This window comes from Leptonychotes weddellii, chromosome 1 (genome assembly GCF_054177405.1).
Source record: "Leptonychotes weddellii isolate Sample4059 chromosome 1, ASM5417740v2, whole genome shotgun sequence".
Taxonomy (NCBI): domain Eukaryota; kingdom Metazoa; phylum Chordata; class Mammalia; order Carnivora; family Phocidae; genus Leptonychotes; species Leptonychotes weddellii.
The window spans coordinates 90,088,571-90,112,060 of NC_138369.1; the positions used below are offsets into that span (position 1 = coordinate 90,088,571).

General features: G+C 40.8%; 1 protein-coding gene across 8 annotated transcripts in view; it reads left to right on the forward strand.

Moving 5' to 3' along the window:
* Nucleotides 1-1,787: 1,787 nt before the first annotated feature.
* The window catches only part of HPS3 (HPS3 biogenesis of lysosomal organelles complex 2 subunit 1), a 38,424-nt gene continuing 16,721 nt past the window's right edge, over nucleotides 1,788-23,490 (forward strand). For 5 of the 8 annotated variants that reach the window (XR_004079423.2, XR_014147475.1, XR_014147473.1 and 2 more), the window contains exons 1-7: nucleotides 1,788-2,225; nucleotides 9,060-9,551; nucleotides 10,342-10,513; nucleotides 10,615-10,700; nucleotides 12,830-13,022; nucleotides 18,375-18,456; nucleotides 21,724-21,878. Coding sequence is in view for 4 of the 8 variants with exons in the window: in XM_031041479.2 (XP_030897339.2) it covers nucleotides 2,009-2,225; nucleotides 9,060-9,551; nucleotides 10,342-10,513; nucleotides 10,615-10,700; nucleotides 12,830-13,022; nucleotides 18,375-18,456; nucleotides 21,724-21,878 (1,397 nt within the window). In the remaining 4 variants the exon portion in view is untranslated. The remainder of the gene's footprint in view (nucleotides 2,226-9,059; nucleotides 9,552-10,341; nucleotides 10,514-10,614; nucleotides 10,701-12,829; nucleotides 13,023-18,374; nucleotides 18,457-21,723; nucleotides 21,879-23,490) is intronic. The other 3 variants (XM_031041474.2, XM_006745438.3, XM_031041475.2) reach the window with 3 other exon arrangements.

Genomic DNA, 23,490 nt, shown 5'->3' on the forward strand with positions numbered 1-23,490 from the left:
AGGCTTATTTAAGGGAGAGGTGGCCTATCTCTACAAGGGACTGGGGTTCCAGGCTGTGAACAAATATCACTGGTTTCTCCAAAATAGACATTTTCAATGTAGGGTGAAATTACAATAAAATTGTAAGTTTAGTCTTGAAATTTTAATTTAGTACTGGAATTGTAATTTTCAGTCTTGAGGGAGGAAATAAAAAAAGGACACATATGGCATATATTTGTGGAGAAAGGGGTGTTCATGAGTGTTGTATCTGAATGAGTTAGTTGTAAGCAGTTGTTAGGCTCTTTGTTTTTTTTTTTTTTTAAAGATTTTATTTATTTATTTATTGGAGAGCAAGTGAGAGAGAAACAGCATGAGAGAGGAGAGGGTCAGAGGGAGAAGCAGGCTCCCCGCTGAGCCGGGAACCCGATGTGGGACTCGATCCCAGGACCCTGGGATCATGACCTGAGCCGAAGGCAGTCACTTAACCAACTGAGCCACCCAGGCGCCCCAGGCTCTTTGTTTTTTATATGAGTTTTCAACCCTATTGCTGACATCCTTGTCCAGTTCTTGGCCTCACTTAGTTTGGTGAATAGTTGTATCCCAAAAGTCCCTATTGGTTGGGTTAGGTGAAGGACAGTAGGATACTACTTAAGGGGTACTTTATTCATCTAGATGGCAAAGGAAATGGAGGTAGGTTTAACTTCAAACCAATTTCACCTAATTTGTAAATTCTTCTAAGAAATGATTCATGAGGGTGAGAACTAGAAACTGACCAAAGGAAAATTTGCTCTTTCCGGGCGCCTGAGTGGTTCAGACCGTTAAGCCTCTGCCTTCGGTTGAGGTCATGATCCCAGAGTCCTAGGCTCAAGCTCCACGTAGGGCTCCCTGCTCAGGGGGAAGCCTGCTTCTCCCTCTTCCTCTGCTGCTGCTCCCCTTGCTTGTGCTCTCTCTGTCAAATAAATAAACAAAATCTTAAAAAAAATTTGCTCTTTCTTTTTAGTTTTGTCCCTACACAAGTAAGGGGACACCGAAAGTAAGAGAACATGCCACAAGTCATACTTACATATGTTATTTTCTGGATAAATTGTAAAGAGTAGCTCTAATGCTCATGTGGGTTTTTTTGTTTTGTTTTGTTTTTAAATTGGGATTGTAACCATGAGCTCCACCTTGAGACATCAGGAATAGATACAGGATACAGATTAGTTTTAGGAGCACTGGATTGAGAGCTAGTGGATTTCACCCCTAGTCATTCCATCCTCTGGGGCTCAAACTAATTTTTTGTCTAATACCTGGAGTTCACTAGGTTATGTCCACGGTTCTTCAGCATTATATATATATATAATATTATATATATATATAAATAAAATTTCCTTCCTTCTTTCTTTCCTTCCTTCCCTCCTTCCTTTTTGCTAAGCATATTCTAAGTGTTGTTATTTCCAATGAAATCATTCTAGAATTTCCAATATTTTGGAACAACTCTTCAGTGTGTTCAGCCCGGTGTTGAGCCCTGTGCACTGCACTTCAGCTTTCGCAGCCCTATCCTCCTGAAGTTCAGAGGCTATCGGGAAGACTAAGTGATGCCCCTGAAGTAAGTACAAAATGGTGCAAGATAGCAGATAATCAAATGTTGAGACGTATTCAAGGGCCTAAACATCTCGTCTAGCCCAAAGCAGTAACGTGAAATGACGGGGAAAAAAAGGACACAGCGGTCTTTGCGCCGGTCAACCGCGGAGCGCGGAGGTGTGGCCAGCACGGGTCGGCCGGGTCCAAAGCCCCCAGACGAGAGGCCCGCGGGGCGCAGGCGCACGGGGCGAAGGCGAGAGCTCCCCGGACCCCAGCCTCGCCCCGTAACAGCCTCTTTAAGAAGGGGAGCCGCAGGCGGCCCCGGTGACGCTCACGTGACTCGGCTCTGTGCAACTGCTGGCGGAAGTGGTCCAGCCTCTGCGACCCGAGCGGGGTCTCTGGGCGCCCCGCGGGGCGTGCAGGCCTGAGCGGGCGCCGCCGGGCTGCCCCGGAGCCGGTGGTCAGGATGGTGCAGCTATACAACCTGCACCCATTCGGGTCGCAGCAGGTGGTGCCCTGCAAGTTGGAGCCCGAGCGGTTCTGCGGCGGAGGACGCGACGCGCTCTTCGTGGCGGCAGGCTGCAAGGTGGAGGCATTCGCCGTGACCGGACAGGAGCTGTGCCAGCCGAGGTGCGCCTTCTCCACGCTAGGCAGGGTGCTGTGCCTGGCCTACAGCGAGGCGGGTGAGTAGCAGCGAGGCCAGGGGGAGCCTGGATCCCGGCTTGGGGCCTCCTTCCTAGAGGACTGAGCGTCCCCGGCGGCACTCTGGGTGGGGAAGAGACTTCCCAGAACTTGCTGGATGGTCTCGCGGGGTCTGGCTGCTGATTACTGAAGGAGAGCAGAGCTGTGCGGTTGTCGTGGCAACCGCAGGTGAGCGCTTGCTTCAAGGGGGCGGGGGACGCTGTCTGCTCTTGCTTACCTCGTTCGCTCACCAGAAAGGCCTGTGGTTGGGTGGCTGGGTTCCACTCAGCCCAGACACTTAAAAACAAAAAATACAACCACAAAAAACCCAAACTCAAAAGTATAGAAAATCTCAAACACATGCAAAAGCAGGGAGAATAGTATCCTGAACCCCAGGTACTGCCAGCTTCAACAATCATGCCAACTCATGGCCAGTCCTTTTACATCTATACATTTATCCACTTGCCGGTTTTTGAAAGCTCACATTATATGCTGGTTTTTAAATCTATGCAAGTGGAACTCAAGTCAGAAACTCCTCCTTCCCACCCAAAACAACACAGCAGCATCCACTACCCTTTTTCCAAGAAATGTGAAGCAGTACAAGGAGGTACTACTATGTGGGTGTATCTCTATTTTAGAAAAACCCAACATTTAAAAATAGATGGTACTTAAGATTACAGGAGGATTTTCCATAGGCTTCTTTTAACTGCTTAATAATGCACTTAAAGTTTGATTCCTGCTTCTCAAGAGGGGTATAAAGGTATAAATTGCAGTATTTATGGTAGAAAAGCCCATGGCTCAGGGGCTTACTAATGAAGTAGAGAGCCCGAACTTGGAGGATTGGGGATCTCTTTCTGCTACTGGTTGGGTGTGAGTTTATAGAAACTTTTGGATCCCAGGCTCTCTCTCTCTCTCTTTTTTTTTTTAAGTTGAAATTACTAGATCAGTGATTTCCAGGCACTGGGGTTTTGTGGCTCCATGATGGGGCTATCATCATACTTAGTATCTGACTATTCATTTTGTCCAGTAAAAATATACATTTTTAAAAATGAAAAGCCCTACTATTTACTGTAACCATAAGGGAAAAAAGCACTTAGCCCTGAACATTGGATATCTTTGCTTTATGAGCAACTTACTATGCTGTTATTTTTTCTTTTTGACTAGTGAAGACATCAACAGAAGCTTGCATTGGTTCACAGATAATATTTGAAAACCACTCATTAGATCTATATGTTCTCTTTCAGCAGAAGATTCTGATTTTGGAATTTAGTAGAAATACTTCTCAATCATTTTTCAATATTGGTGGTTTTCCCCATCCCACCCGCCCCCCTTTTAAACATGGAAGTTCTTACCTTCAAGAGCTCTACTGAGTGGCAAACTCACCAGTCTCAAGGTGTGATGTGTGTGCGTGTGTGTGTGTGTGTGTGAGAGAGAGAGAGAGTGAGGCAGAGACAGAGAGACAGACATATTTACGTGATCTGCCCCCATTCTTCCAAATGGACATTTATTCTAGAATTGAAAGTGGCAGGCATCATGTAAACCTCTAGTTTTCTTCCCTGTCAGTAGTGGTGATTCTTGGGATCTTTGATGTCACTACTTGTGCTTCAGAATCACCTGGGGGAGCTTGAAAATATGCTGATGCCTGGACCACAACCTCAGAGAAACTGTCAGTTTCCTGGGCTATGCCCCAGCATTGGGGTGAGTCTGATATTTAACCAAGATTCAGAACTACTGGACCTCGTGCCATACTGGCTGCTGTAGGCATTGAGTAGCATGGTAACCTTATTAATGAGGCCTTGAAAAACAAAGACTTTTTATAACCCAGTTTTATAATCCAACTTTCCTAAAGAAAGTTCAGGAGTCATGTGGTATGGCATTAGCCTGGGTCAGATAGCTCAAAAAAAACTTTCAGTCCTCAGCTTGAAGACTGGGTACAATCCCTGGGTACAGCTTCTATTAACCCACACATAGTTGACTCCTAGCTATGCTGATATCCAGATAACTTCTCTTCCATTTCTCAGCTTTTTCCTTTTGGTCTCTTTCCTCCCATTCACAGTAATTTAGACATGGGGATTCCTGCTCTAAGTGCCTCCGGTCTTCCTCTGTAGCAAATCTCCTCCTGTCAGAAACAAAATGAATCTTATATCAGCCATTTCTATTCATTATAAGTGTTTTGCAGGTCTCTTACCCAAGTAGAAAACATTTTCTTTTCTTCTTTTTTTTTAAAGATTTTATTTATTTATTTGAGAGAGAGAGATTGAGAGAACAAGTGGGAGGAGGGGCAGAGGGAGAAGCTGACTCCCTGCAGAGCAGGGAGCCGGATGCTGGATTCAATCCCAGGACCCTGGGATCATGACTTGAGCTGAAGGCAGACGCTTAACAACTGAGCCACCCAGGTGCCCAACATTTTCACTTTTTTAATCTCTAATTAGCAGGATGCTATTCTCCCTTTATAAAATTTGGGGGTGTTAGGGAGAAAGTAGGTAGAAATTTTGAAGGACAGAGGGCCCTAACATCATCATCGGTAATGGAAATTTAATTTAGGCTTTGTGTGTGAAGTGAAGAAAAGGAGACAGGAGAATTTATTGCTCTCAATGGAGAAAGACCTGGTGGCCAAGGTTGAGTGCTGTGTGGGGAGCTCTGGTGCAGGACATTTGTTTATGGGGTGTCTGAAAGTGGTGGGGCAGGGAGGACAAGACCACATGGCTCTCATTGCCTGTTCTTTAGCACAGGTGTATTAAATGAGTCTGTCTATTACATACCGCCCAAACCTTACCATCTCTTCACTTTTCCAGAGCCATAAAACATATTTTGATGCATCGTATATTATTTCAGCCTTCTGATGTCAATTTTGTCATAGGAGCAGCCTTTTCCTTAATCATGTATTAGTATTAACCAGGTTTATGATCTTTTTATATAAAAGGAAGTTTATTATTTTAAAAAATCAATAATCTCAGCTTAAGAATAAATATGAGAATGATTTTTAATTTACTTAATGAAGACAGAAGCTGTTGTAAAGTAAGTAGAGTAAAGCTCTGACCATATACATAATGCCTAAAAAAGTTTATAAGTCAGTCAGAGGAAGACAAATACCATATGATTTTTTGTATGTAAAATCTAAAACAAAACAAATCAAAACAAAAAACAAAAAAAACCCCAAAACTAATTGGTGGTGGCGTGGGGGCAGTGGGAGAAATAGGTGAACTGTTTTTTGTTGTTGTTTGTTTGTTTAAATAAATTAAATTTTTTAAAAAGTTTAGTTTCTTTCATAAAGAGCTATTAACCTCCACAGAATCCTCCAGACTTTCATCTCCTTTTTAACATTTTGAGAAATAGCATAATTGGGGAATGAGCATCGACTTTTGAGCTAACCAGATCCAGGTTTAAGTCCCAGCTCTAGCTTGTTGGCTGTGTTGCCTTAGGCAAGTTACCTAGCTTATCTGAGCCTGTTTCCTGATCTGTAAAATGGAGAATGAGATAATATCTTAAATGTTTGTTGTGAGGATTAATTGAGAGAACTCTAAATCTCTGATCATAATGCTTGTCAGGTAAACACATTTACTCAGCAAGTTCTAGTTCATCATTATAAAACTAATCTGAAAACATACAAGACAATATGGGCACTATCTACAGTTTGCAGATTATGTATAAATGATAAATAGACTTTATCGATGAAATAGGTATATGTTTATAAATGTCTGAATAAAACAATTTTATTTAACCAAACAAATATTCTTAGTTTTAAAATTCATTTACTAATTTGAATATGGCACCAAAGCATGGGCAACAAAAGAGTAAAGTAAATTGGATGTCATCAAAATTAAAAACCTTCATGCATCTATAAAAGACACTAACAACAGATTGAAAAGGCAATCCACAGAATGGGAGAAAATACTTGCAAAGCATATATCCAATACGGGATTAATACCCAGAATATATAAAGAACTCCTGTAACTTAACAACAACAAAAGCCACTTAAAAAATGGACAAATAGGCATTTCTTCACATGGCCAACAAGCACATGAAAAGATGCTTAACATCATTAATGACCAGGGAAATGCAAACCAAACCCATAATGAGATACCATTTCATACCTATTAGGATGGCTATTATTTAAAGAAGAAAGAAAATAGCAAATGTTGGTGAGAATGTGGAGAGATTGGAACTCCTGCACACTGCAGGAATGGAAAATGGTAGAGCTGCTGTGGAAAACAGTATGGTGTTCCTCAAAAAATTAATTACCATATGATCCAGCAATTTCACTCTTGGAAGTATATAAACGAAGTAGTTGAAAGCAGGGACTTGTGTAGATATTTGTACATCAATGTTCATAGCATTTTTAAATGAGAGCCAAGAAGTGGAAGCACCCCAAATGTCCATCAGCTGAAGAAGAGATAAACAAAATGTGGCATATGCATATCTGTACCTGCATGTTCATTGCAAAATTATTTGTAATAGCCAAGACATGGAAACAACCTAAGTGTCCTTAAACAGATGAATAAATAAAATGTGGTACTTACATAAAATCGAATATTATTCAGTCTTAAAAAGGAAGAGAATTCTGGCACACATTACAACACAAATGAACCTTGAAGACATTGTGCTAAGTGAAATAAGGCAGACACAAAAGGACGAATATTGTATGATTCAGTTTACATGAGGTATCTAGAGTGGGCGAATTCATAGAGACAGAAAGAAAGTAGAATGGTCATTGCCAGAGTCTGGGGGTGGGGGAGATGAGGCGTTATTGTTTAAGGGTTTTGAGGAAGATGAAAAAGTTCTAGAGAGGGATGATGGTGATTGGGGCACAACAATGTGAATATACTTCATACCATTGAACTGTATACTCAGAAATGATGAAAGTGGTAAGTTTTACGGTATGTATATTTTACCATAATAAAAATTTGAAAAAAATAATTTACTGAGGAAATTCTAGGAAGATGGAGGCTACAAGGCATCTTTTGACGCAACTCCATCCAAACTGCTTCTCTGGAACAGAGTGAGCACATTTATGGAGCCTGGAGGGTACGGTTAGGCATTCTGTGAAGATATCCAGGGAATGAACAGGTGCAAGCTCCGTTTCTGTGGTATCAAAGGGACCAGCATCAAGAGAAGGCTTGCCTTTCTGGCAGTCTGGCTCATTTCGGACACGGAGGGAGCCCGGCCAGCCCAGCGAGTGTTTGCTGAAAGGGGCTGCTTGCTTGCTGCCTGTGTATATGGGAAGTCATTATGCTAATAGCAGCGTTTCAGTTTCAGTTCATTGGAAAAGGGCTTATTTACCAAATAATGTTAGTAAATAGTCGGTTCTACATTTGGAAAAACCTTGACTTATCTTCCCCTCAAAGTTCTAAAGATTAAAAATTTAAATTAAAAAAGCCACTAATAGAATATGTAAGAGTATAGTTATGTAATTTGGAGGGCATAGGGGACTGTCTAAGCAAATTAGGAAAGAAGGAAATTAGGAAATTAGGCCAAGGAGGAAACGATATATATCTGACTACATACATATCTGACTACTTTCACTATGGTGAAAGATGCCATAAGTGAAATCAAACGTCAAAGAATAGACTACCAAAAACAATTTGTTATTCATGACCAACCAAAGATCAATATCACTTTTACCCAGAGAGCGGCTATTTCTTAGTAAGAAAAACAAATCAAACATCCTAATAAAGTAGGTAACTTGCAGAAGAGAAATCATACGTGACTGATAAACATAGCAGAAGATGGCCAGCTTTAGAAATGGTCTGGAAAATATACATTATAATAACCATAAGAGTCCTGGTTTCCCCATCACGCTGAGTCAGTGCTAGTGAGGATATAGGGAAACGGGCATGTTCAAACAGTGCTGCTGGCAACACGAGTTCCTATTATGTAATTGTGATAGAATCTGGCAATATCTTAAGATTTAAAACGTACCTGCCCTTTGGCCCAACATTCTTACTTTTGGGAATCTATGCGATTGAAACAAACCCGTAGGAAATAAATATATAGGTATAGGCCTATTTGTTACAGTATGAAGTATAGTGGCAGAAAAGCTTGAATATATATCAATAGGGGAACTGTTGAATGAATTATGGCACATGTATACATAGGATATACAGATAATTTTCAATAAAACGACGTTAGATACCCATGTATTGACGTGGCGAGTTAAGATTTATTGGTAATTTTTAGAAGTTGTAGATTGTTAAATATATTCAGTGAGATTCCATTTTGGTGAAAAAAAAAAAGAGACAAAACACTAGTCTACGGTCTATGTTTATATGAGAGAAAAGTATAGAAGGACACGTACCAAGCTATGTGTGTTACCACTGGCTCGGACTGCAGGGAAGAGATTATGCTTTCTATTTGCCATCTCTTTACTGCTTTGATTTCTCACAACAGAGAGTAACTATAAAATTACTTTATAATTTAAACAATATAATAAAATCAACAAGTAAGGGAAAATTAACTTGGATTTAAGTTTTGTTTAATATGTATAGCTTTATCCTACTTCTCAGAGTTGACATGAAGGTGTGACTTGTGGGAAGAGGGATTTCAGAGCTACATGAAACACTCAGCTAATATAAGGAATAAAATGTACAATTTCTGTGTAAACTGCATGAATAATTAGTGGATTATCTTAAGACATAATGGTGAGAGATTTATTTCGGAACCTAAATGCATAATGTCAGTTAAAAATACACCTAAGATGCTATTAATTAGGGTTTTGTTCTTGTCAATCTTTAATTCAACCATTCGCATTAGGGTTCACTAATAGTTCCTTTTCATGGCACAAAGTAAGTGGTTGTTTCTAATTACAAATTCTAAGTATAATCTTATTTCCATCTCAGGAGACTATCTGGCAGCAATTGAAGAGAAAAACAAAGCTACGTTTTTACGTGCATATGTGAACTGGAGAAGTAAAAGGACTGAAAACTGTCGCGTGTGTATCCGAATGGTTGGACATAATGTGGAGGCACCCTTCAGTGACACCTACAAAGACCAGATGTCTATTATTGAAATGCCGCTTTCTGAGGCCCCCTTGTGCATCTCCTGTTGCCCAGTAAAAGGAGACCTTCTTGTTGGTTGCACCAATAAGTTAGTCTTGTTTAGTTTGAAGTATCAGATCATTAATGAAGAATTCTCAATGTTGGACTTTGAACGTTCTTTAATTATACACATAGATAATATCATTCCTGTTGAAATTTCTTTTTGCGTTGGTTATGTTGCTCTCATGTCAGACTTAGAAGTCTTAATCCTAAAACTGGAGTCAGACCCTAAAAATGGAGAGAGTGTCAACCACCAGCCACATAAGACCGACAAGCCAATGAAACAGACAGAAGGTAAATAATGAATTTAGCTTGCTTTCTTACCTTAGGTGTAGAGAAAACCCTTACTTCTGGCAATCTCTGAAGGGTGCTAATATATATATACATATACATATATATGTATATATATATATATAAACAATCACCAAGCCACATTGTTTATAGATTCAGTTATACCTGATACATGGGATTTGGGTTTATGATCTGGCTGCCCATATCTTACTCTGTAGCATGTCAGTGTGTTTCAGCATATACTTGTCAATAGAAATAATGGGAGAGCTAGGAGGAGTTTCTGGCCCCAGTTCTCATAAGTTGAATGGCCTTGGGTTAAGAATACCATCTCTGAGTTTCAATTTCCTCGTGTGTAAAATTGGGATAATATCCTGTTGTACTTTATCAGTTGTGAGGAATAAATGAGGAAGTGCTAAGGCTTTTCAAAACCATAGTGCTGGGGCGCCTGGGTGGCTCAGTTGGTTAAGCGACTGCCTTCGGCTCAGGTCATGATCCTGGAGTCCCTGGATCGAGTCCCGCATCAGGCTCCCTGCTCAGCGGGGAGTCTGCTTCTCCCTCTGACCCTCCCCCCTCTCATGTGCTCTCTCTCATTCTCTCTCTCTCAAATAAATAAATAAAATCTTTAAAAAAAACAAAAAACATAGTGCCTTGCAAATATGTAAGATGCCTGTGTGTATGAATAAATAAAATTACTATATGTCTATTTAATTGGTCTGGGATATTGTGAAATTTAATTTTCATTCAAGTAGTACTTGGAGTTATTAAACTCTTTTCTCAAATTTTATTTTTTAAGGTGTCCGTCATGAAACTTTGCAGCTTGAGTCAGATGACTTTGTTATCTGTCAAAAGCCCATGGAACTTCTCGGTGAAAAAAGTAGCCAATCTGGAGTATCCGTTACACTGGAGTCAACGGGATTAGCTGATGAAAAAACAAAATATTACCACGTTCAGCACCTGCTCTATAAGTATTACAAAGCTTTTCATTCACCAGCATTTAATATATATTTGCCTGCTTAGAAGTACATGGAAATTAGATCTCTTCCTCTTTCTCTTTTTAAACTCGCAGACGTTTTGCTCCTGATATTTCGTTCTGTGTCTTTTCTGATGACGTCAAGTTACATTCACTTCAGCTGCTACCTATTTACCAAACAGGTAAGAAAGTATGGTATTGCTACGGTGCAGAGGTGAAAAGGCTCTGGGCTGGGAGGGGAGACCGATGTGGGTAATACTTTAGGTTCTTCTACTGAGTCTCCCTGTGACCCTGGACAATTTCCTTAGCAAATAATGCTAAATAGTGCTCCTGTGAGCACTCGCAAGAGAAGTTGTGTCTGCTAGGAGAAGCCATGGAGAGGATGTGACAGACAAAACACATTTCCCCTTTCAAAATAATTACTTGGCCTGAAAAGGGAAATTAGAGACTTGTCCTAGCTGGGTTTTTTTAGCTGGGTATGTGGCAGAGCTTCATATGATGGCCTTGCGAGCAAGGTGGGAAAATGTTGACTGAATGGGAAATTCATTCAGAGCAGTGGTTTTCAACCTTGTTGCACATTGGGCTTACTTGGATGCTTTAAAAATACTGATGCCCAGGCTCTACATACTATGGTGCCGGGCATCAGTAGTTTTTTAAAAGCTCCCCTGGAACCTAAATGACAGCCAAGACTGAGAATTTGCCATTGGGTTTTGTACTTAGTCCTGGCGTGCCTACCATCTTTAGATGTTGCCTAGAGACAATATAAATATTATTCCGATTAAATGTGTTTAATAAACCTCCCTTATTTTTTTCTTTCTTAGTGAACATTTATTGACTACCTACTATGTTGGGTATTGTGCTGAATACTAGGGAACCAATAATGAGCAAAAGTAGGCAAAGTACTTGCACTCATGGAGCTTATTGTCTTGAGGGGGGAAGCAGACATTAATCGAATAATCACTTGATTATTATCAAGGAGTATACAATTACACACCGAAATGAGCACTCTGTGGGAAAAGAACCCTACCTTGAGAGCCTATAACAAAGATATTAACCTCATTTAGGGGTGAAGAAAGGCTTCCTAGGAAAGAGGATCTGAAGAGTGAATCAGGATTGATTTGGAAATATGGTTGGTGCAGAGGAAGCAGCAAAGGCATTGTGGTAGAGGGAGAATCTTATATTTGAGGAACTGAGAGAAGCAAGACCGAGAGGTAGAGCAAGGCAGAGAGGTTCGTGAGACAACGCTGGAGACCAGAGAGGGCCCAGAGCCATGTTAGGGGGACAACTATCTAATGGCGTCTCCCTTTCTCTCTCTTTTCTTTGCAATAGCAATAAGCTGGACTAATACCGTAGAATTTCCCATAATCTGAATTTTGCTAATTGAGTCCCCACAGTGTCATTTAACATGTTCCTGTATCCCCTGTATTTCCCTGTGATTTGGTGGTTTGATCTAAAGCTGTACTGTTCACTGTGGTAGCCATTAGCCACTTGCTACTGCTCAGCACTTGAAATGTGACTAATCTAAATGGAAATACACTGTTAAATGTAAAAGTCACACCATATCTTGAAGAGTTACTACTGAAATACATATATATATATATGATATCTCAATTTTTTTGTTGACTGCTTGTTGAAATAGCAATAGGGATATATTGGGTTAATATAATATACTATGAAAATTTTGCCTGTTTCTGTTTACTTTTAAAATGTTATTACTAGAAAACTTTAAATTACATATGTGGCTCATGTTATATCTCTATCGATAATGCTGGTCTAGACTAAGTCTTGATTAGATGATGGTGGTGGTGATGATTATGAAGATGATGATTTGGTAGCACAAGTAATGCTGACTTCTGTTGGAAGGTACATGGAATCTGGTTGACTCTGTGATGATTATTACGTAGATCTGTTAATTTATTAGGGGGTGCAAAATGGTGATATTTTAATTATATCACTCCCTTTTCATATCTTGCTGGCATTCCTCTATAAATAACAGCTTTTCCATGGGGCGCCTGGGTGGCTCAGTCGTTAAGCGTCTACCTTTGGCTCAGGTCATGATCCCGGGGTCCTGGGATCGAGCCCCGCATCGGGCTCCCTTCTCAGTGGGGAGCCTGTTTCTCCCTCTGCCTGCTCTGCCTGCTTGTGCTCTCTATGTCAAATAAATAAATAAAAAATCTTAAAAAAAATAAAGAACAGCTTTTACTAAACAACACTTTGGTTATCCACACTGAGAGACTTTTTGCTTAGAAAAGTTAAGATATCAGTTTCCTTTACTGGTTTCATGGGTTTCCCCCCCTTTTTTTTCATGCAGGTTCCCTTACTTCTGGTAGAAAAAAATTGTCTCAGGAAAAAGAGTTGCTGAGTCTCTTCTGTTTTTTCTCATTACCTCATGTGGGCTATCTGTACATGGTTGTCAAATCTGTTGAATTAATGTCAGTTTACCAGTATCCTGAGAAGTCTCAGCAGGCGGTGCTCACACCGCAATTTTTACATGTCATCGCAAGGTATGTTACAGTGTTACTTGCTGGACTTTGAGTCACTTATTCTTCTGCAAATCCTTGGGGTGCTTCTTAAATCTTTAAATGAGAATTGTGTGGGGGCACCTGGGTGGCTCAGTCGGTTAAGTGTCTGCCTTCGGCTCAGGTCATGATCCCAGGGTCCTGGGATCCAGTCCAGCATTGGGCTCCCTGCTCAGCAGGGAGCCTGCTTCTCCCTCTGCCTGCCGCTCCCCCTGCTTGTGTGCTCTCTCTCTCTCTGATAAATAAATAAATAAATAAATAAATAAATAAATAAATAAAATCTTAAAAAAAAAATCAGTGAGAATTGTGTGAACCAGTATATAGTATTGTAAATTAATGGTGTAAATTTGTCTTTTGATGGCCCATACCTACCTTTTCAATGTCAAAGATTTAGATTCTGGTTTTGCCTTTGTTTTATTTTCTTAGATTGGATAGAGGTCTTTGTGAGGAAAAATTTTCATAGGGAATTTTAATGAAAAGTCAGTGGGGCCAGTCAGGACATCTCTGGATTTCTTTTTAGATTTCCTAATTTTTTTCTGTGCTGTCCTATCCTTTCTATATGAGTTGAGTTATTTCATAATGGTTTAGAACTGTGAAGGAGCCAGAAAGACTACCCTCTGATTAGTACAAATGGGGAAATAATCCAGAGGTTGGCACTGGCAAGGTCATGTGCCTGGTTGGTGGCAGATGCCTTTTGAATTGCCTTACCCTAATATGCTGGTATGTAACCTGGGTTCCTGAGCAGGCTTTTAATCTCATTTCCTTTTATCTCAGCAGTAACTGATGCTTCTGGTTCTATTTCCTGTTGTTTTGAGCTTAGATTATGTGCAAGCCACTGCACTGGGCCCTCTGACCAAGCAACCATGAATAAGGTACACCACCTGCTTTCTAAAGCAACAGCGTGAAAGAAGGCCAGAGACACATACGTGGGGCACAAACACCGGGGGATTTGTGAAAAATATCTTTAGATTTTGTGAAAGTGGTGTAGGCACTGCGAGGAGGGAAATTACTTCTGGCTGAGTCATACAGGAAAGTTTTTTGTGCTTGAAGTGAGAAAAGCTAGTTAGAATCTACAGATGTAGATTAGAAGAGAAGGGCATTATAGATATGGGGAAGACTATAAACAAAGGCTATGTCTAGTTTTGTAGGAGCATCTAATAATTAATTGCATAGGACAGTGATTTTTAATTTTTTTCAATTGAGTGGTAGTATCAGAAGCTACAGCAGGTGCTGGAGTATATTCAGACAGCACAGAACTCACTGAAGGTTCTGCTACTCACTCATAGTGTGGTTGCTGCCCTCTCCCCTCATTGTCTGGTGTAAGGAGAAATGCCACTGTGTGTTTCCTAAGTGAACATTGTGGAAGTAGCTAGTCTCAATTTCCAACGTGTTACGCATAGTGATGTTCTTTAACCAGGAAGAAGCTGAAATGCAGTGGTGCAAATAATGGTCAAGAGAGAGCTCAGGGCTTTGAAAATTAAGGACTTCTTTAAGCTTTTGATCAATAAAGTGATGTGATAAGAGCACTGCTTTAAGAAAATTAGTGGTGGCTGTTATGCAGGATGGATTGAACACAGGTAAATAAGCTACTGAAATGGTTCGGGGAAGGATAATCAGGGGCTGTAGCAGTGAGAGGACAAGGAAGAATGCATGGGAGAGGCTTTGGCAAGAGAATGACAAGCCTTGGTGTCTGTTGGGATGGTGGGAATGCAGGAGGCATGAAAAACCTCACCAGAGTGTTGAGGCTGCTCTTATGAAAGAGTGGAGGCGGGTGAAGTGTGGGGCAAAAAGGAAGTTTGGTTTAGGCACTTGAGTTTGAGGCGCTTAGAGAGTATCAAGGGGAAATGTTAAGTAGGCTTTTGGACACAGAACTGAAGATTAGAAAAGAAAGGAAAATGTAGATGTTTTTTTATCAAAAAAGAGCTGTCGAAGTAGGGAGCATGGCCCCCAGAGTGTGCAGCAGAGAAAAGTAGTTGGAAAACTAAACTCTGGTGAAGGTCATGTTTAGGAAGGGAGAGAAAGAACAGAAGGATTTTCAAGAATTGAAAGAACCTAGGGAACTACAGCATCTTAGAAACCAAGGAAAAGGGGCGCCTGGGTGGCTCAGTCGTTAAGCGTCTGCCTTTGGTTCAGGTCATGATCCCAGAGTCCTGGGATCGAGTCCCTTCCCGCATCCGGGCTCCCAGCTCAGTGGGGAGTCTGCTCCTCCCTCTCCCACTCCCCCTGCTTGTGTTCCTGCTCTTACTATCTCTCTCTGTCAAATAAATAAATAAAGTCTAAAAAAAAAAAAAGAAAAAGAAAAAGAAACAAAGGAAAAACTAAAGGGAGAAAGAATAAAATATTAATTTCTTTTTTTTTTTAAGATTTTATTTATTTATTTGACAGAGAGACACACAGCGAGAGAGGGAACACAAGCAGGGGGAGTGTCAGGCAGAGGGAGAGGGAGAAGCAGGCTTCCCGCGGATCAGGGAGCCCGATGCAGGGCTCGATCCCAGGACCCTGGGATCATGACCTGAACCAAAGGCAGACGCTTAATGACTGAGCCACCCAGGTGCCCCTAAAATATTAATTTCTGTCCCAAAATATTGATGCAAAAGATTATTAATCTTTATCTGGTTGCATAAAGGACACTGAGAATTTAGTGTCTCTCTTAAATATGTCATGAATTAGTTTGGAATGTAGAGTCCTGAAAACACAGTTATGGGAATTTGAAGGGACTTAAAATGTGTGGGTTTTGCCTGTCTCCAGATAAGAAATTACTGAAGTTTTTCTTAATATCAGCACCAAAATACATTCTGACATCACTAACTTGACTGTGGAAGCACTAGACGTTAGAATAGCAGTTGTTATATGTAAATTCAGATTCTTAATAAGGATCCCCACCCCTATTTTTAAAATCCTGTATTTGTTGAACTTTTTACATATTATTTTACCCAGTAAATACATGTTTTAGAAATAGGTGGGGCCCATAAGTTTGTCTTGAAAAATTTCTTGAAGCCTGGTATGTTTTTAAAAAAAAGCAATAGAAAAAAATTTTTAAAGAATCTAAGAACAATATAAAATCATGTAAAATGTCATCCTTATAGAAATACGTAAATGGGAAAGCGCCCGCATAATCCTACTCCTCAGAGTCAACCATGTCAACAATTGGTGTATATTCGGGGCACCTGGGTGACTCATTCGGTTAAGGGTCTGCCTTAGGCTCAGGTCATGATCCCAGGATTCTGGGATCCCAGCCCCATGGGCTCCCTGCTCATCGGAGAGTCTGCTTCTCTCTCTCTGTCTGCCGCTCCCCCTGCTCATGCTCTCTCTCTCTAAAATGAATAAATAAAATCTTAAAAAAAAAACCAATTGGTGTATATTCATCCAACTTTTTTAAAAAACAGTACATTTACTACTATGATTTGTTTTTCACAGAAGTGGATCATATGATGTCCACTGTTCAGCAACTTGCTGCTTCACTTAGCAGCATATCCTGGACATCTTCCCATGCCAACACATTTCAGTTCATTTTATTCTTTTCTTATACTACTGCTTAGTATTCCAGCAATAGCCAACAGCTGGATTACTATAGGTGGAAGAGATTCAGAGGACCAACCTTTTTATCTCTGAAACCTAACAGTCATTTATCTTTATGGTCACAGCTACTCTCACCTCTCCTTCTGACCCCACCACAGGTGCTTTTTTGCTTCTCACTATCTCAAAGTCCCTTCTATTCATTTTACTTCCTGGTGCTAACTCTATTCTCTAGATTTCTAAGTGGTGGTGCTACTGTTCCAGCGATTATCACGATTCCAGAGGTCATTTGTGGAAATGGACTTGTGGAAATTGACAGATAGCAATGGGCTGAGGCTGCAGTGGAAGCCTCACAAAACAGAGGGAGAATGCCCTGAGTGATACCTCTTACCCTACATTGTGCAAAATCTCCCAACTGTGAAAATGTCAGAATGCCTTCCTTATAAAGAAGTATTTCTCCTATTTTAAAAAAATATTTTATTTATTTATTTATTTGAGAGAGAGCACGAGTGCGCATGCACCAGTGGGGGGAGGGGCAGAGGGAGAGGGAGAAGCAGGCTCCCTGCTGAGCAGGGAGCCTGACGAGGGAGCTTGATCCCAGTGTCCTGGGATCATGACCTGAGCTGAAGGCAGGTTCTTTTTTTTTTTTATTTATTTGCGAGAGAGAGAATGAGAGACAGAGAGCATGAGAGGGAGGAGGGTCAGAGGGAGAAGCAGACTCCCTGCCGAGCAGGGAGCCCGATGCGGGACTCGATCCCGGGACCCCAGGATCATGACCTGAGCCGAAGGCAGTTGCTTAACCAACTGAGCCACCCAGGCGCCCCTGAAGGCAGGTTCTTAACTGACTGAGCCACCCAGGTGCCCCAAGAACTATTTCTTCTATTATAAGATCAATGCTAGGTTTGCTTTATTTCAACATAGTTCATTTTTAATTCTCCTGCTTTTTAATTTGTTTTTAAAAATTATTCCTGTGGGGAAAAAATAAAAATTATTTATTCCTGTGAATCCACTACAAGATGGGTTTTGTAAGTTAACTGTTTTTAATGTCAGTGTTGGAGTGTTGACTTATCCACTAGTCACCAGGCCTCCATTGTGCACTGACTGTGGGGTCTCTAGGTCATTTTACAGTGCAGAAGCAGCCTGGGGTTGTGTAAAGAGCCAGAGGAGTGTGAGGAGTAAGAAGACCTAGGATCTAATTTGGCTCCATCCTCCAGAGATGTCTTAGACCAGTCATAAGACTTCCATGCCCTCATCTTTAAAACAAGCTTCTGGAGTAGATAATTCTCAAGATTCCTTCAGATAGTCTGTAATTTTCTGTTCTACCATTGGATATGTGTTTGCATAACCTAAGTGTGTTGTCCAGCATAATCTAGGCTCAATTACATCCTGAGATGAGTGGGATAGAGATAGTAGGAAACTTGGGTTCTAATCTTGGCTTTGATGATCACCTCTTTGTACCTTGGCCAGATCCTAGGAACATCATTTTGTCTGTGAGATATTGACCCAGACCCATGGTTCTTAACTAGGAGTGTACAGCAGAGCCACACATGGAGCTTTGCAGAAATATACATTCTGGATTCAGCTCTTAAAGGTTATGATTCAGTATGGGTGAGGTGGGGACCGGTTGTATATTTTTACAAACACGCCACGGGGATTCTGAGGTGCTCTCCTTGTTAAGAAGCAGACTAATCATAAGCATTTGACAAATACTTGAGTCTTCCCTCCCCACCATTGCTGTTTGCCTCTGTGAAATCCTCCCCGCTATGGGCATGTTGGTTACTGGCCTCTGCTTTGCTCAGTGGTGTCGCTCCTCTTCCTTAGCAACAACCTACAGTGTTTCACAGTGCGGTGCAGTGCGGCGGCAGCTCGTGAGGAGGACCCATACGTGGACACCACCCTGAAGGTTAGAACTGGTTTATGATGACAACAAAATCTTAAGCTCAGAAAGGGATACATGAATGCTTGCAGATTTGCTCTTGGGTCTAAGTTGGTGAACATTAAAGGTCTTAAGATCTTATTTCTCAAAACAGAACTTTTGGATGTAAAATAGTAAACATTCTGTGATTCATGTGATGACAATTTTTAAGATTACTTTGAAAACATTTCACTCAGAATTTAGGTGTAGTGCGTAGTTTTTACAATTTGGTAAAGAATATGTGTAGTGTAGGGTCGCCTGGGTGGCTCTGTCGTTAAGCATCTGCGTTTGGCTCAGGTCATGATCCCGGGGTCCTGGGATCGAGCCCCGCATCGGGCTCCCTGCTCAGTGGGGAGTCTGCTTCTCCCTCTCCCTCTAACCCTCCCTCCTACTGGTGCTCTTGCTCTCTCTGATGAATAAATAAAAAATCTTAAAAAAAAGAATATGTGTAGGGCGCCTGGGTGGCTCAGTCGTTAAGCGTCTGCCTTCGGCTTGGGTCGTGATCCCAGGGTCCTGGGATCGAGTCCCGCATCGGGCTCCCCGCTCTGCGGGAAGCCTGCTTCTCCCTCTCCCACTCCCCCTGCTGTGTTCCCTCTCTTGCTGTGTCTCTCTCTGTCAAATAAATAAATAAAATCTTTGAAAAAAAAAAAAGAATATGTGTAGTGTAACTTCAGAGAGAGTACTTTACAATTATAGTATACTACAATTTTATTCTTTTTTAATGGAAATACTGGTGGCACTTGCATATAGCTATTAACAAAGCCGTACAGAAATCGGTGTGTTCAAGAACACAAGTGCATGAAAATGATTTATTTATATTTTTTTGTTTTGTTTTATCAGATATGTCTATAATGTATTTCTGTAGTCTTAATCTAAGAGTTAATGGATGTGGTAGGTTATTAACCTAATTTTCAGTGGGAAGTAATATGCTTATTCTCTGAAAAGCTCTTGACCACAAAATAACCATAGGCAGTTTTATGATGAAATTCTATATTTTCTGATCTTGAATTTCTGTTCTCAGAAATATACTGATTCTTTGTGTCATATTCATCATATGCTATTCCACTTCTCAGGTATAAACTACTTGAATGGATGTTTGTTATAAAGCTACATGCGGCAGGAAACTCCCAAATTATGATGGCCTATATATTTTTTTGTAAATATTTATTTGAGAGACAGTGAGTGAGAGAGAGCACGTGATCAGGGGCAGAGGCAGAGAGAGAGAGGGAGAAGTGGGGCTCGATCCCAGGGCCCTGGGATCATGACCTGAGCCAAAAGCAGACACTTAACTGACTGAGCCACCCAGGCGCCCCATGATGGCCTATATTTTATAAGTTAGTTTATGTCTGTCTAGCACCTAGAACACCTTTTCCTGGAAAAGTAAGTGTTCACTACTGATGGTTATGTTAATAAGCCAGCACTTTGTAGTGCTTAATGTGTCTGAAGTCCTCTTCCACTATCACCGTCACCCAAATTGTGACATATGATAGCGTTTTCCGTGATCTGAGTTCTCAGTAACTCTTTCATGCAATGGCCTGCCTGTAGCTTTCTGTTGCTGACCAGGCATACTGCCTACCTTCAGCCTCTGAAGAAACCCGACTTACAGCTTCCCCATGCCTTTCTATCTGTGTTTAAGATACACGTATAGCCTTTTCTTTCTTTTTTTTTTTTTAACATTTTATTTATTTATTTGACAGAGAGAGACACAGTGAGAGAGGGAACATAAGCAGTGGGAGTGGGAGAGGGAGAAGCAGGCTTCCCTCGGAGCAGGGAGCCTGATGTGGGGCTCGATCCCAGGACGCTGGGATCATGACCTGAGCCGAAGGCAGACACCTAACGACTGAGCCACCCAGGCGCCCCCATACATAGATTTTCAAGAGCGTATTTTAGAAATAAAGGTTATTTCCCTAGTAAAAATGGAAAGCCAACAGATTTTTTGTCCTTCTCTCATTCTCCCCACACCTTGCTTTGCTTTTTTTTTTCTGTTTTTCAAACCTCAGAAAGACATAGGCTTACATAGGTGGTGATGCGGGAGTGAGGGGTACATAATAGATTGAGGTAGGTTCAAGCTGCATTTGAAATTAAATCATGTTGTAGGTCTTCTCAGAGTCTCCTAAAACCAGAGGGAAGGAACAAGGAAGAGAGGAAGGGAGATAAGAAGAGAGATGGACAGCTAGCTGGTGGGGGATGCTGCCCTTGAGGCCAGTCCTCCTGAAGGTGGCAAAGGGAAGGACAGTGATGATCACACTTCATGGCTCCCCCTTTCCTGGGACTCTACCATTCTGAAATCCTAGATACCACCTGAGCCAGCACACGTTTAGCCCTCTTGCCGACTCAGACTTTGGGAGCCATGGCATCTGAGAAAGATTTCACAACCTCAGAATGTGGCCCAAAGTGTACATCTTACCTCCCTTTCCTCTGAGATTCTGGCTCCTCAGCACTAGCTAAGACCATCTTATCTATTCTTAGGAATGAAAAAAATAGATGATGTGGCCCCAATCTCTTTGTACAAAAGGACAATGAAGATAACTTCAGAACCCAAATAGTGTTAATGGAAGAGAGGCCTGACAGCATCATTTTGTGAGCTTTCAGAAACAGCTCTTCTCTTACCTTATCCATTCTATTTGATTAATGCTCCCTTACAGGGACAGGAGCCTGGCTCCTGGGCGAGGATTTCCTCCCCTTTACCTGACACACCCAGCTGGTCATCCATTCCAGGCAATGTTTCCACCCAAGGAGCTAACAGTCAGGGGCCATCTGAACATGCAAGCATTTCTCTTCCCTGTACACCCATCCACTAAGAAACCATTTATGTTCTCTCTGTGCCATAGAATGACCTTTTATAGTGTCTGATTTTTCCTAGAAACCACATTGGGCTATATTCCTGAGTCAAATGATTGTTAGTGGGGATTTCTCTAGGTGCAGGTTACCAGCCCACAGGTGTGCCCCGAGAGCCACTCTCTAAGCCACACAGGAGTTCCCACAGCTGCCAGGGGCTCAAGAGCACCTGCTATCTGCATTCACTCAGTCAGCAAATACTGAGTAGCTCTTCGGCAGGCACATATGTAACAGGTAGTTGGTTACATAACTTTAAGACAGGAAAACCTCCTGCTCTGATAAGATTAGGAATTCAGATTGTTTTTTTTGGAGGGGGGGGTGGACAGGGGAGCAGGACAAATAAACAGACTGGTTTTTGAAGGTTAAAGTTCATGTACATTTATTCCTTGGTTAAATTTGTGATTTTTCCTTTACTAGGCTTGCCCACCTGTCGGTATGGATGTCTGTGCTTTAAGAATACAGCTTTTCATAGGCTTGAAATCCATTTGTCACTTTAAAAACCACCTGATACTTTTGACCAAGGCAGACCCTGAGGCCATTCCAGAGAGAAGAGAATCACCCAAGAGGCTTCTGTAAGCATCCCCACACTTCCACACATTCCTGCCAATGTTTCTGGAAAGAACTGTTACTGGTATATTTTGTGTGTGTCGTAGTTTATCTTTTTAAAAATCAAGACAAAACTTTGAATGATTAGATGGTTTGTCTATGTTTTTTTTTTCCAGAGAAGGAAAAGAAAGTTCTAGTGGTCTCCATACTATCCTTTATATTAACCTTGGAATTTTAGAAGAAAGTGGATTATAAAGTAGTTCCAATAAAAATCTGTGTAATTTTAGATAAGTTAAAGGACATGCTCTTCAGTGTAATTAATAGGAAAGACAGAGCCTCTAATGCTAATCCAAACTACAAGGCTCTTTACTACTTTTTTCTTTTTTTCTTTGACCTTTCAGTGGTTACATTTTTATCCAATTATTATTTTCTGGTATTTCAATTCAAAAGAAATTAATAATGCATTTCTTACCTTAAAGCACATTCATGATATATAGATATGTGCTGATCGATCTTAAAATAAAATTGCATTTTGATAACACTAATCTCTGGGTGACTCTTGGATTTTCTGCTTCTACATTGTTTGGAATAGAACACTTAGTGCCAGACTAGTTATGCTTCTGTTCAACATTTTTTGTTCTGTGAACTTATGAGTAGGAATTAAACGATGATGATAATGATGATGATGATGATTTGTATGTTCTCCTATGAATAATTTAATCAGGAAAGAAATCCATCTGGGGGAAGAGAAGCAGATAGTGTACAGATGGTCCCATACTTATGTTAGTTTGACTTACAAGTTTTCGATTTTACAATGGTGTTGAAGGCAGTACCCATTCACTAGAAACTGTATTTCGGATTTTGAATTTGTCATATCACATGTGGTATGGTAGTTTTTGGTGATGCTACACAGTGGCAGCCACGTGATCATGAGGGTGAACAACCAATACATTTACATCCATACTGTACCCATACAGTCATTCTGTTTTTCACTCTGTACAGTATTCAATAAATTACATCAGATATTCAACACTTTATTATAAAATAGGCTTTGTGTTAGATGATTGCTACTGTAAGTGTTCTGAGCAAGTTTAAGGTAGGCTAGGCTAAGCTCTGATGTTTGGGAGGTTAGGTGTATCCGATTTATGGTATTTCCAGTTTTTCATGGGTTTATTGGGAGGTAGGCTCATCGTAAATCAAGGAAGAGCTGTATTTCTAGTCAAACTGGTTTTTATTTTTAACATAAGTTTTTGCTTTTTCAAATTTTTTGTGCCTGTGCTTTGTCCCACCAACAGGAATAATCAGAGGTTGATTTGGGTAACTGGTCACTCAGAGCGTGCACGGGATGGTCTGAGACTGACTGATTCTGAAAGCTTTCTGGCAAGAGGAAGAACAATTTGCAATCTTGCAAATTATTGACATTTTTTTGTAATTGGACATTTTAAAAAATTCTATTTTTAAGTGATTTAAAAAAAATCCTAACCTATTTGAAAGTTTCTTTGGTCAGAGGTCTACATTTTAAAAAGATTGTATACTAAAGAAAATGCATCACATAGTGAAAGCAAGAGAAAAGAGAGTGCTTGAACCCATGGTTATATGTGTCTTGTGCGCTTTCCCAGCAGCCCTGAGTGTTTTGCC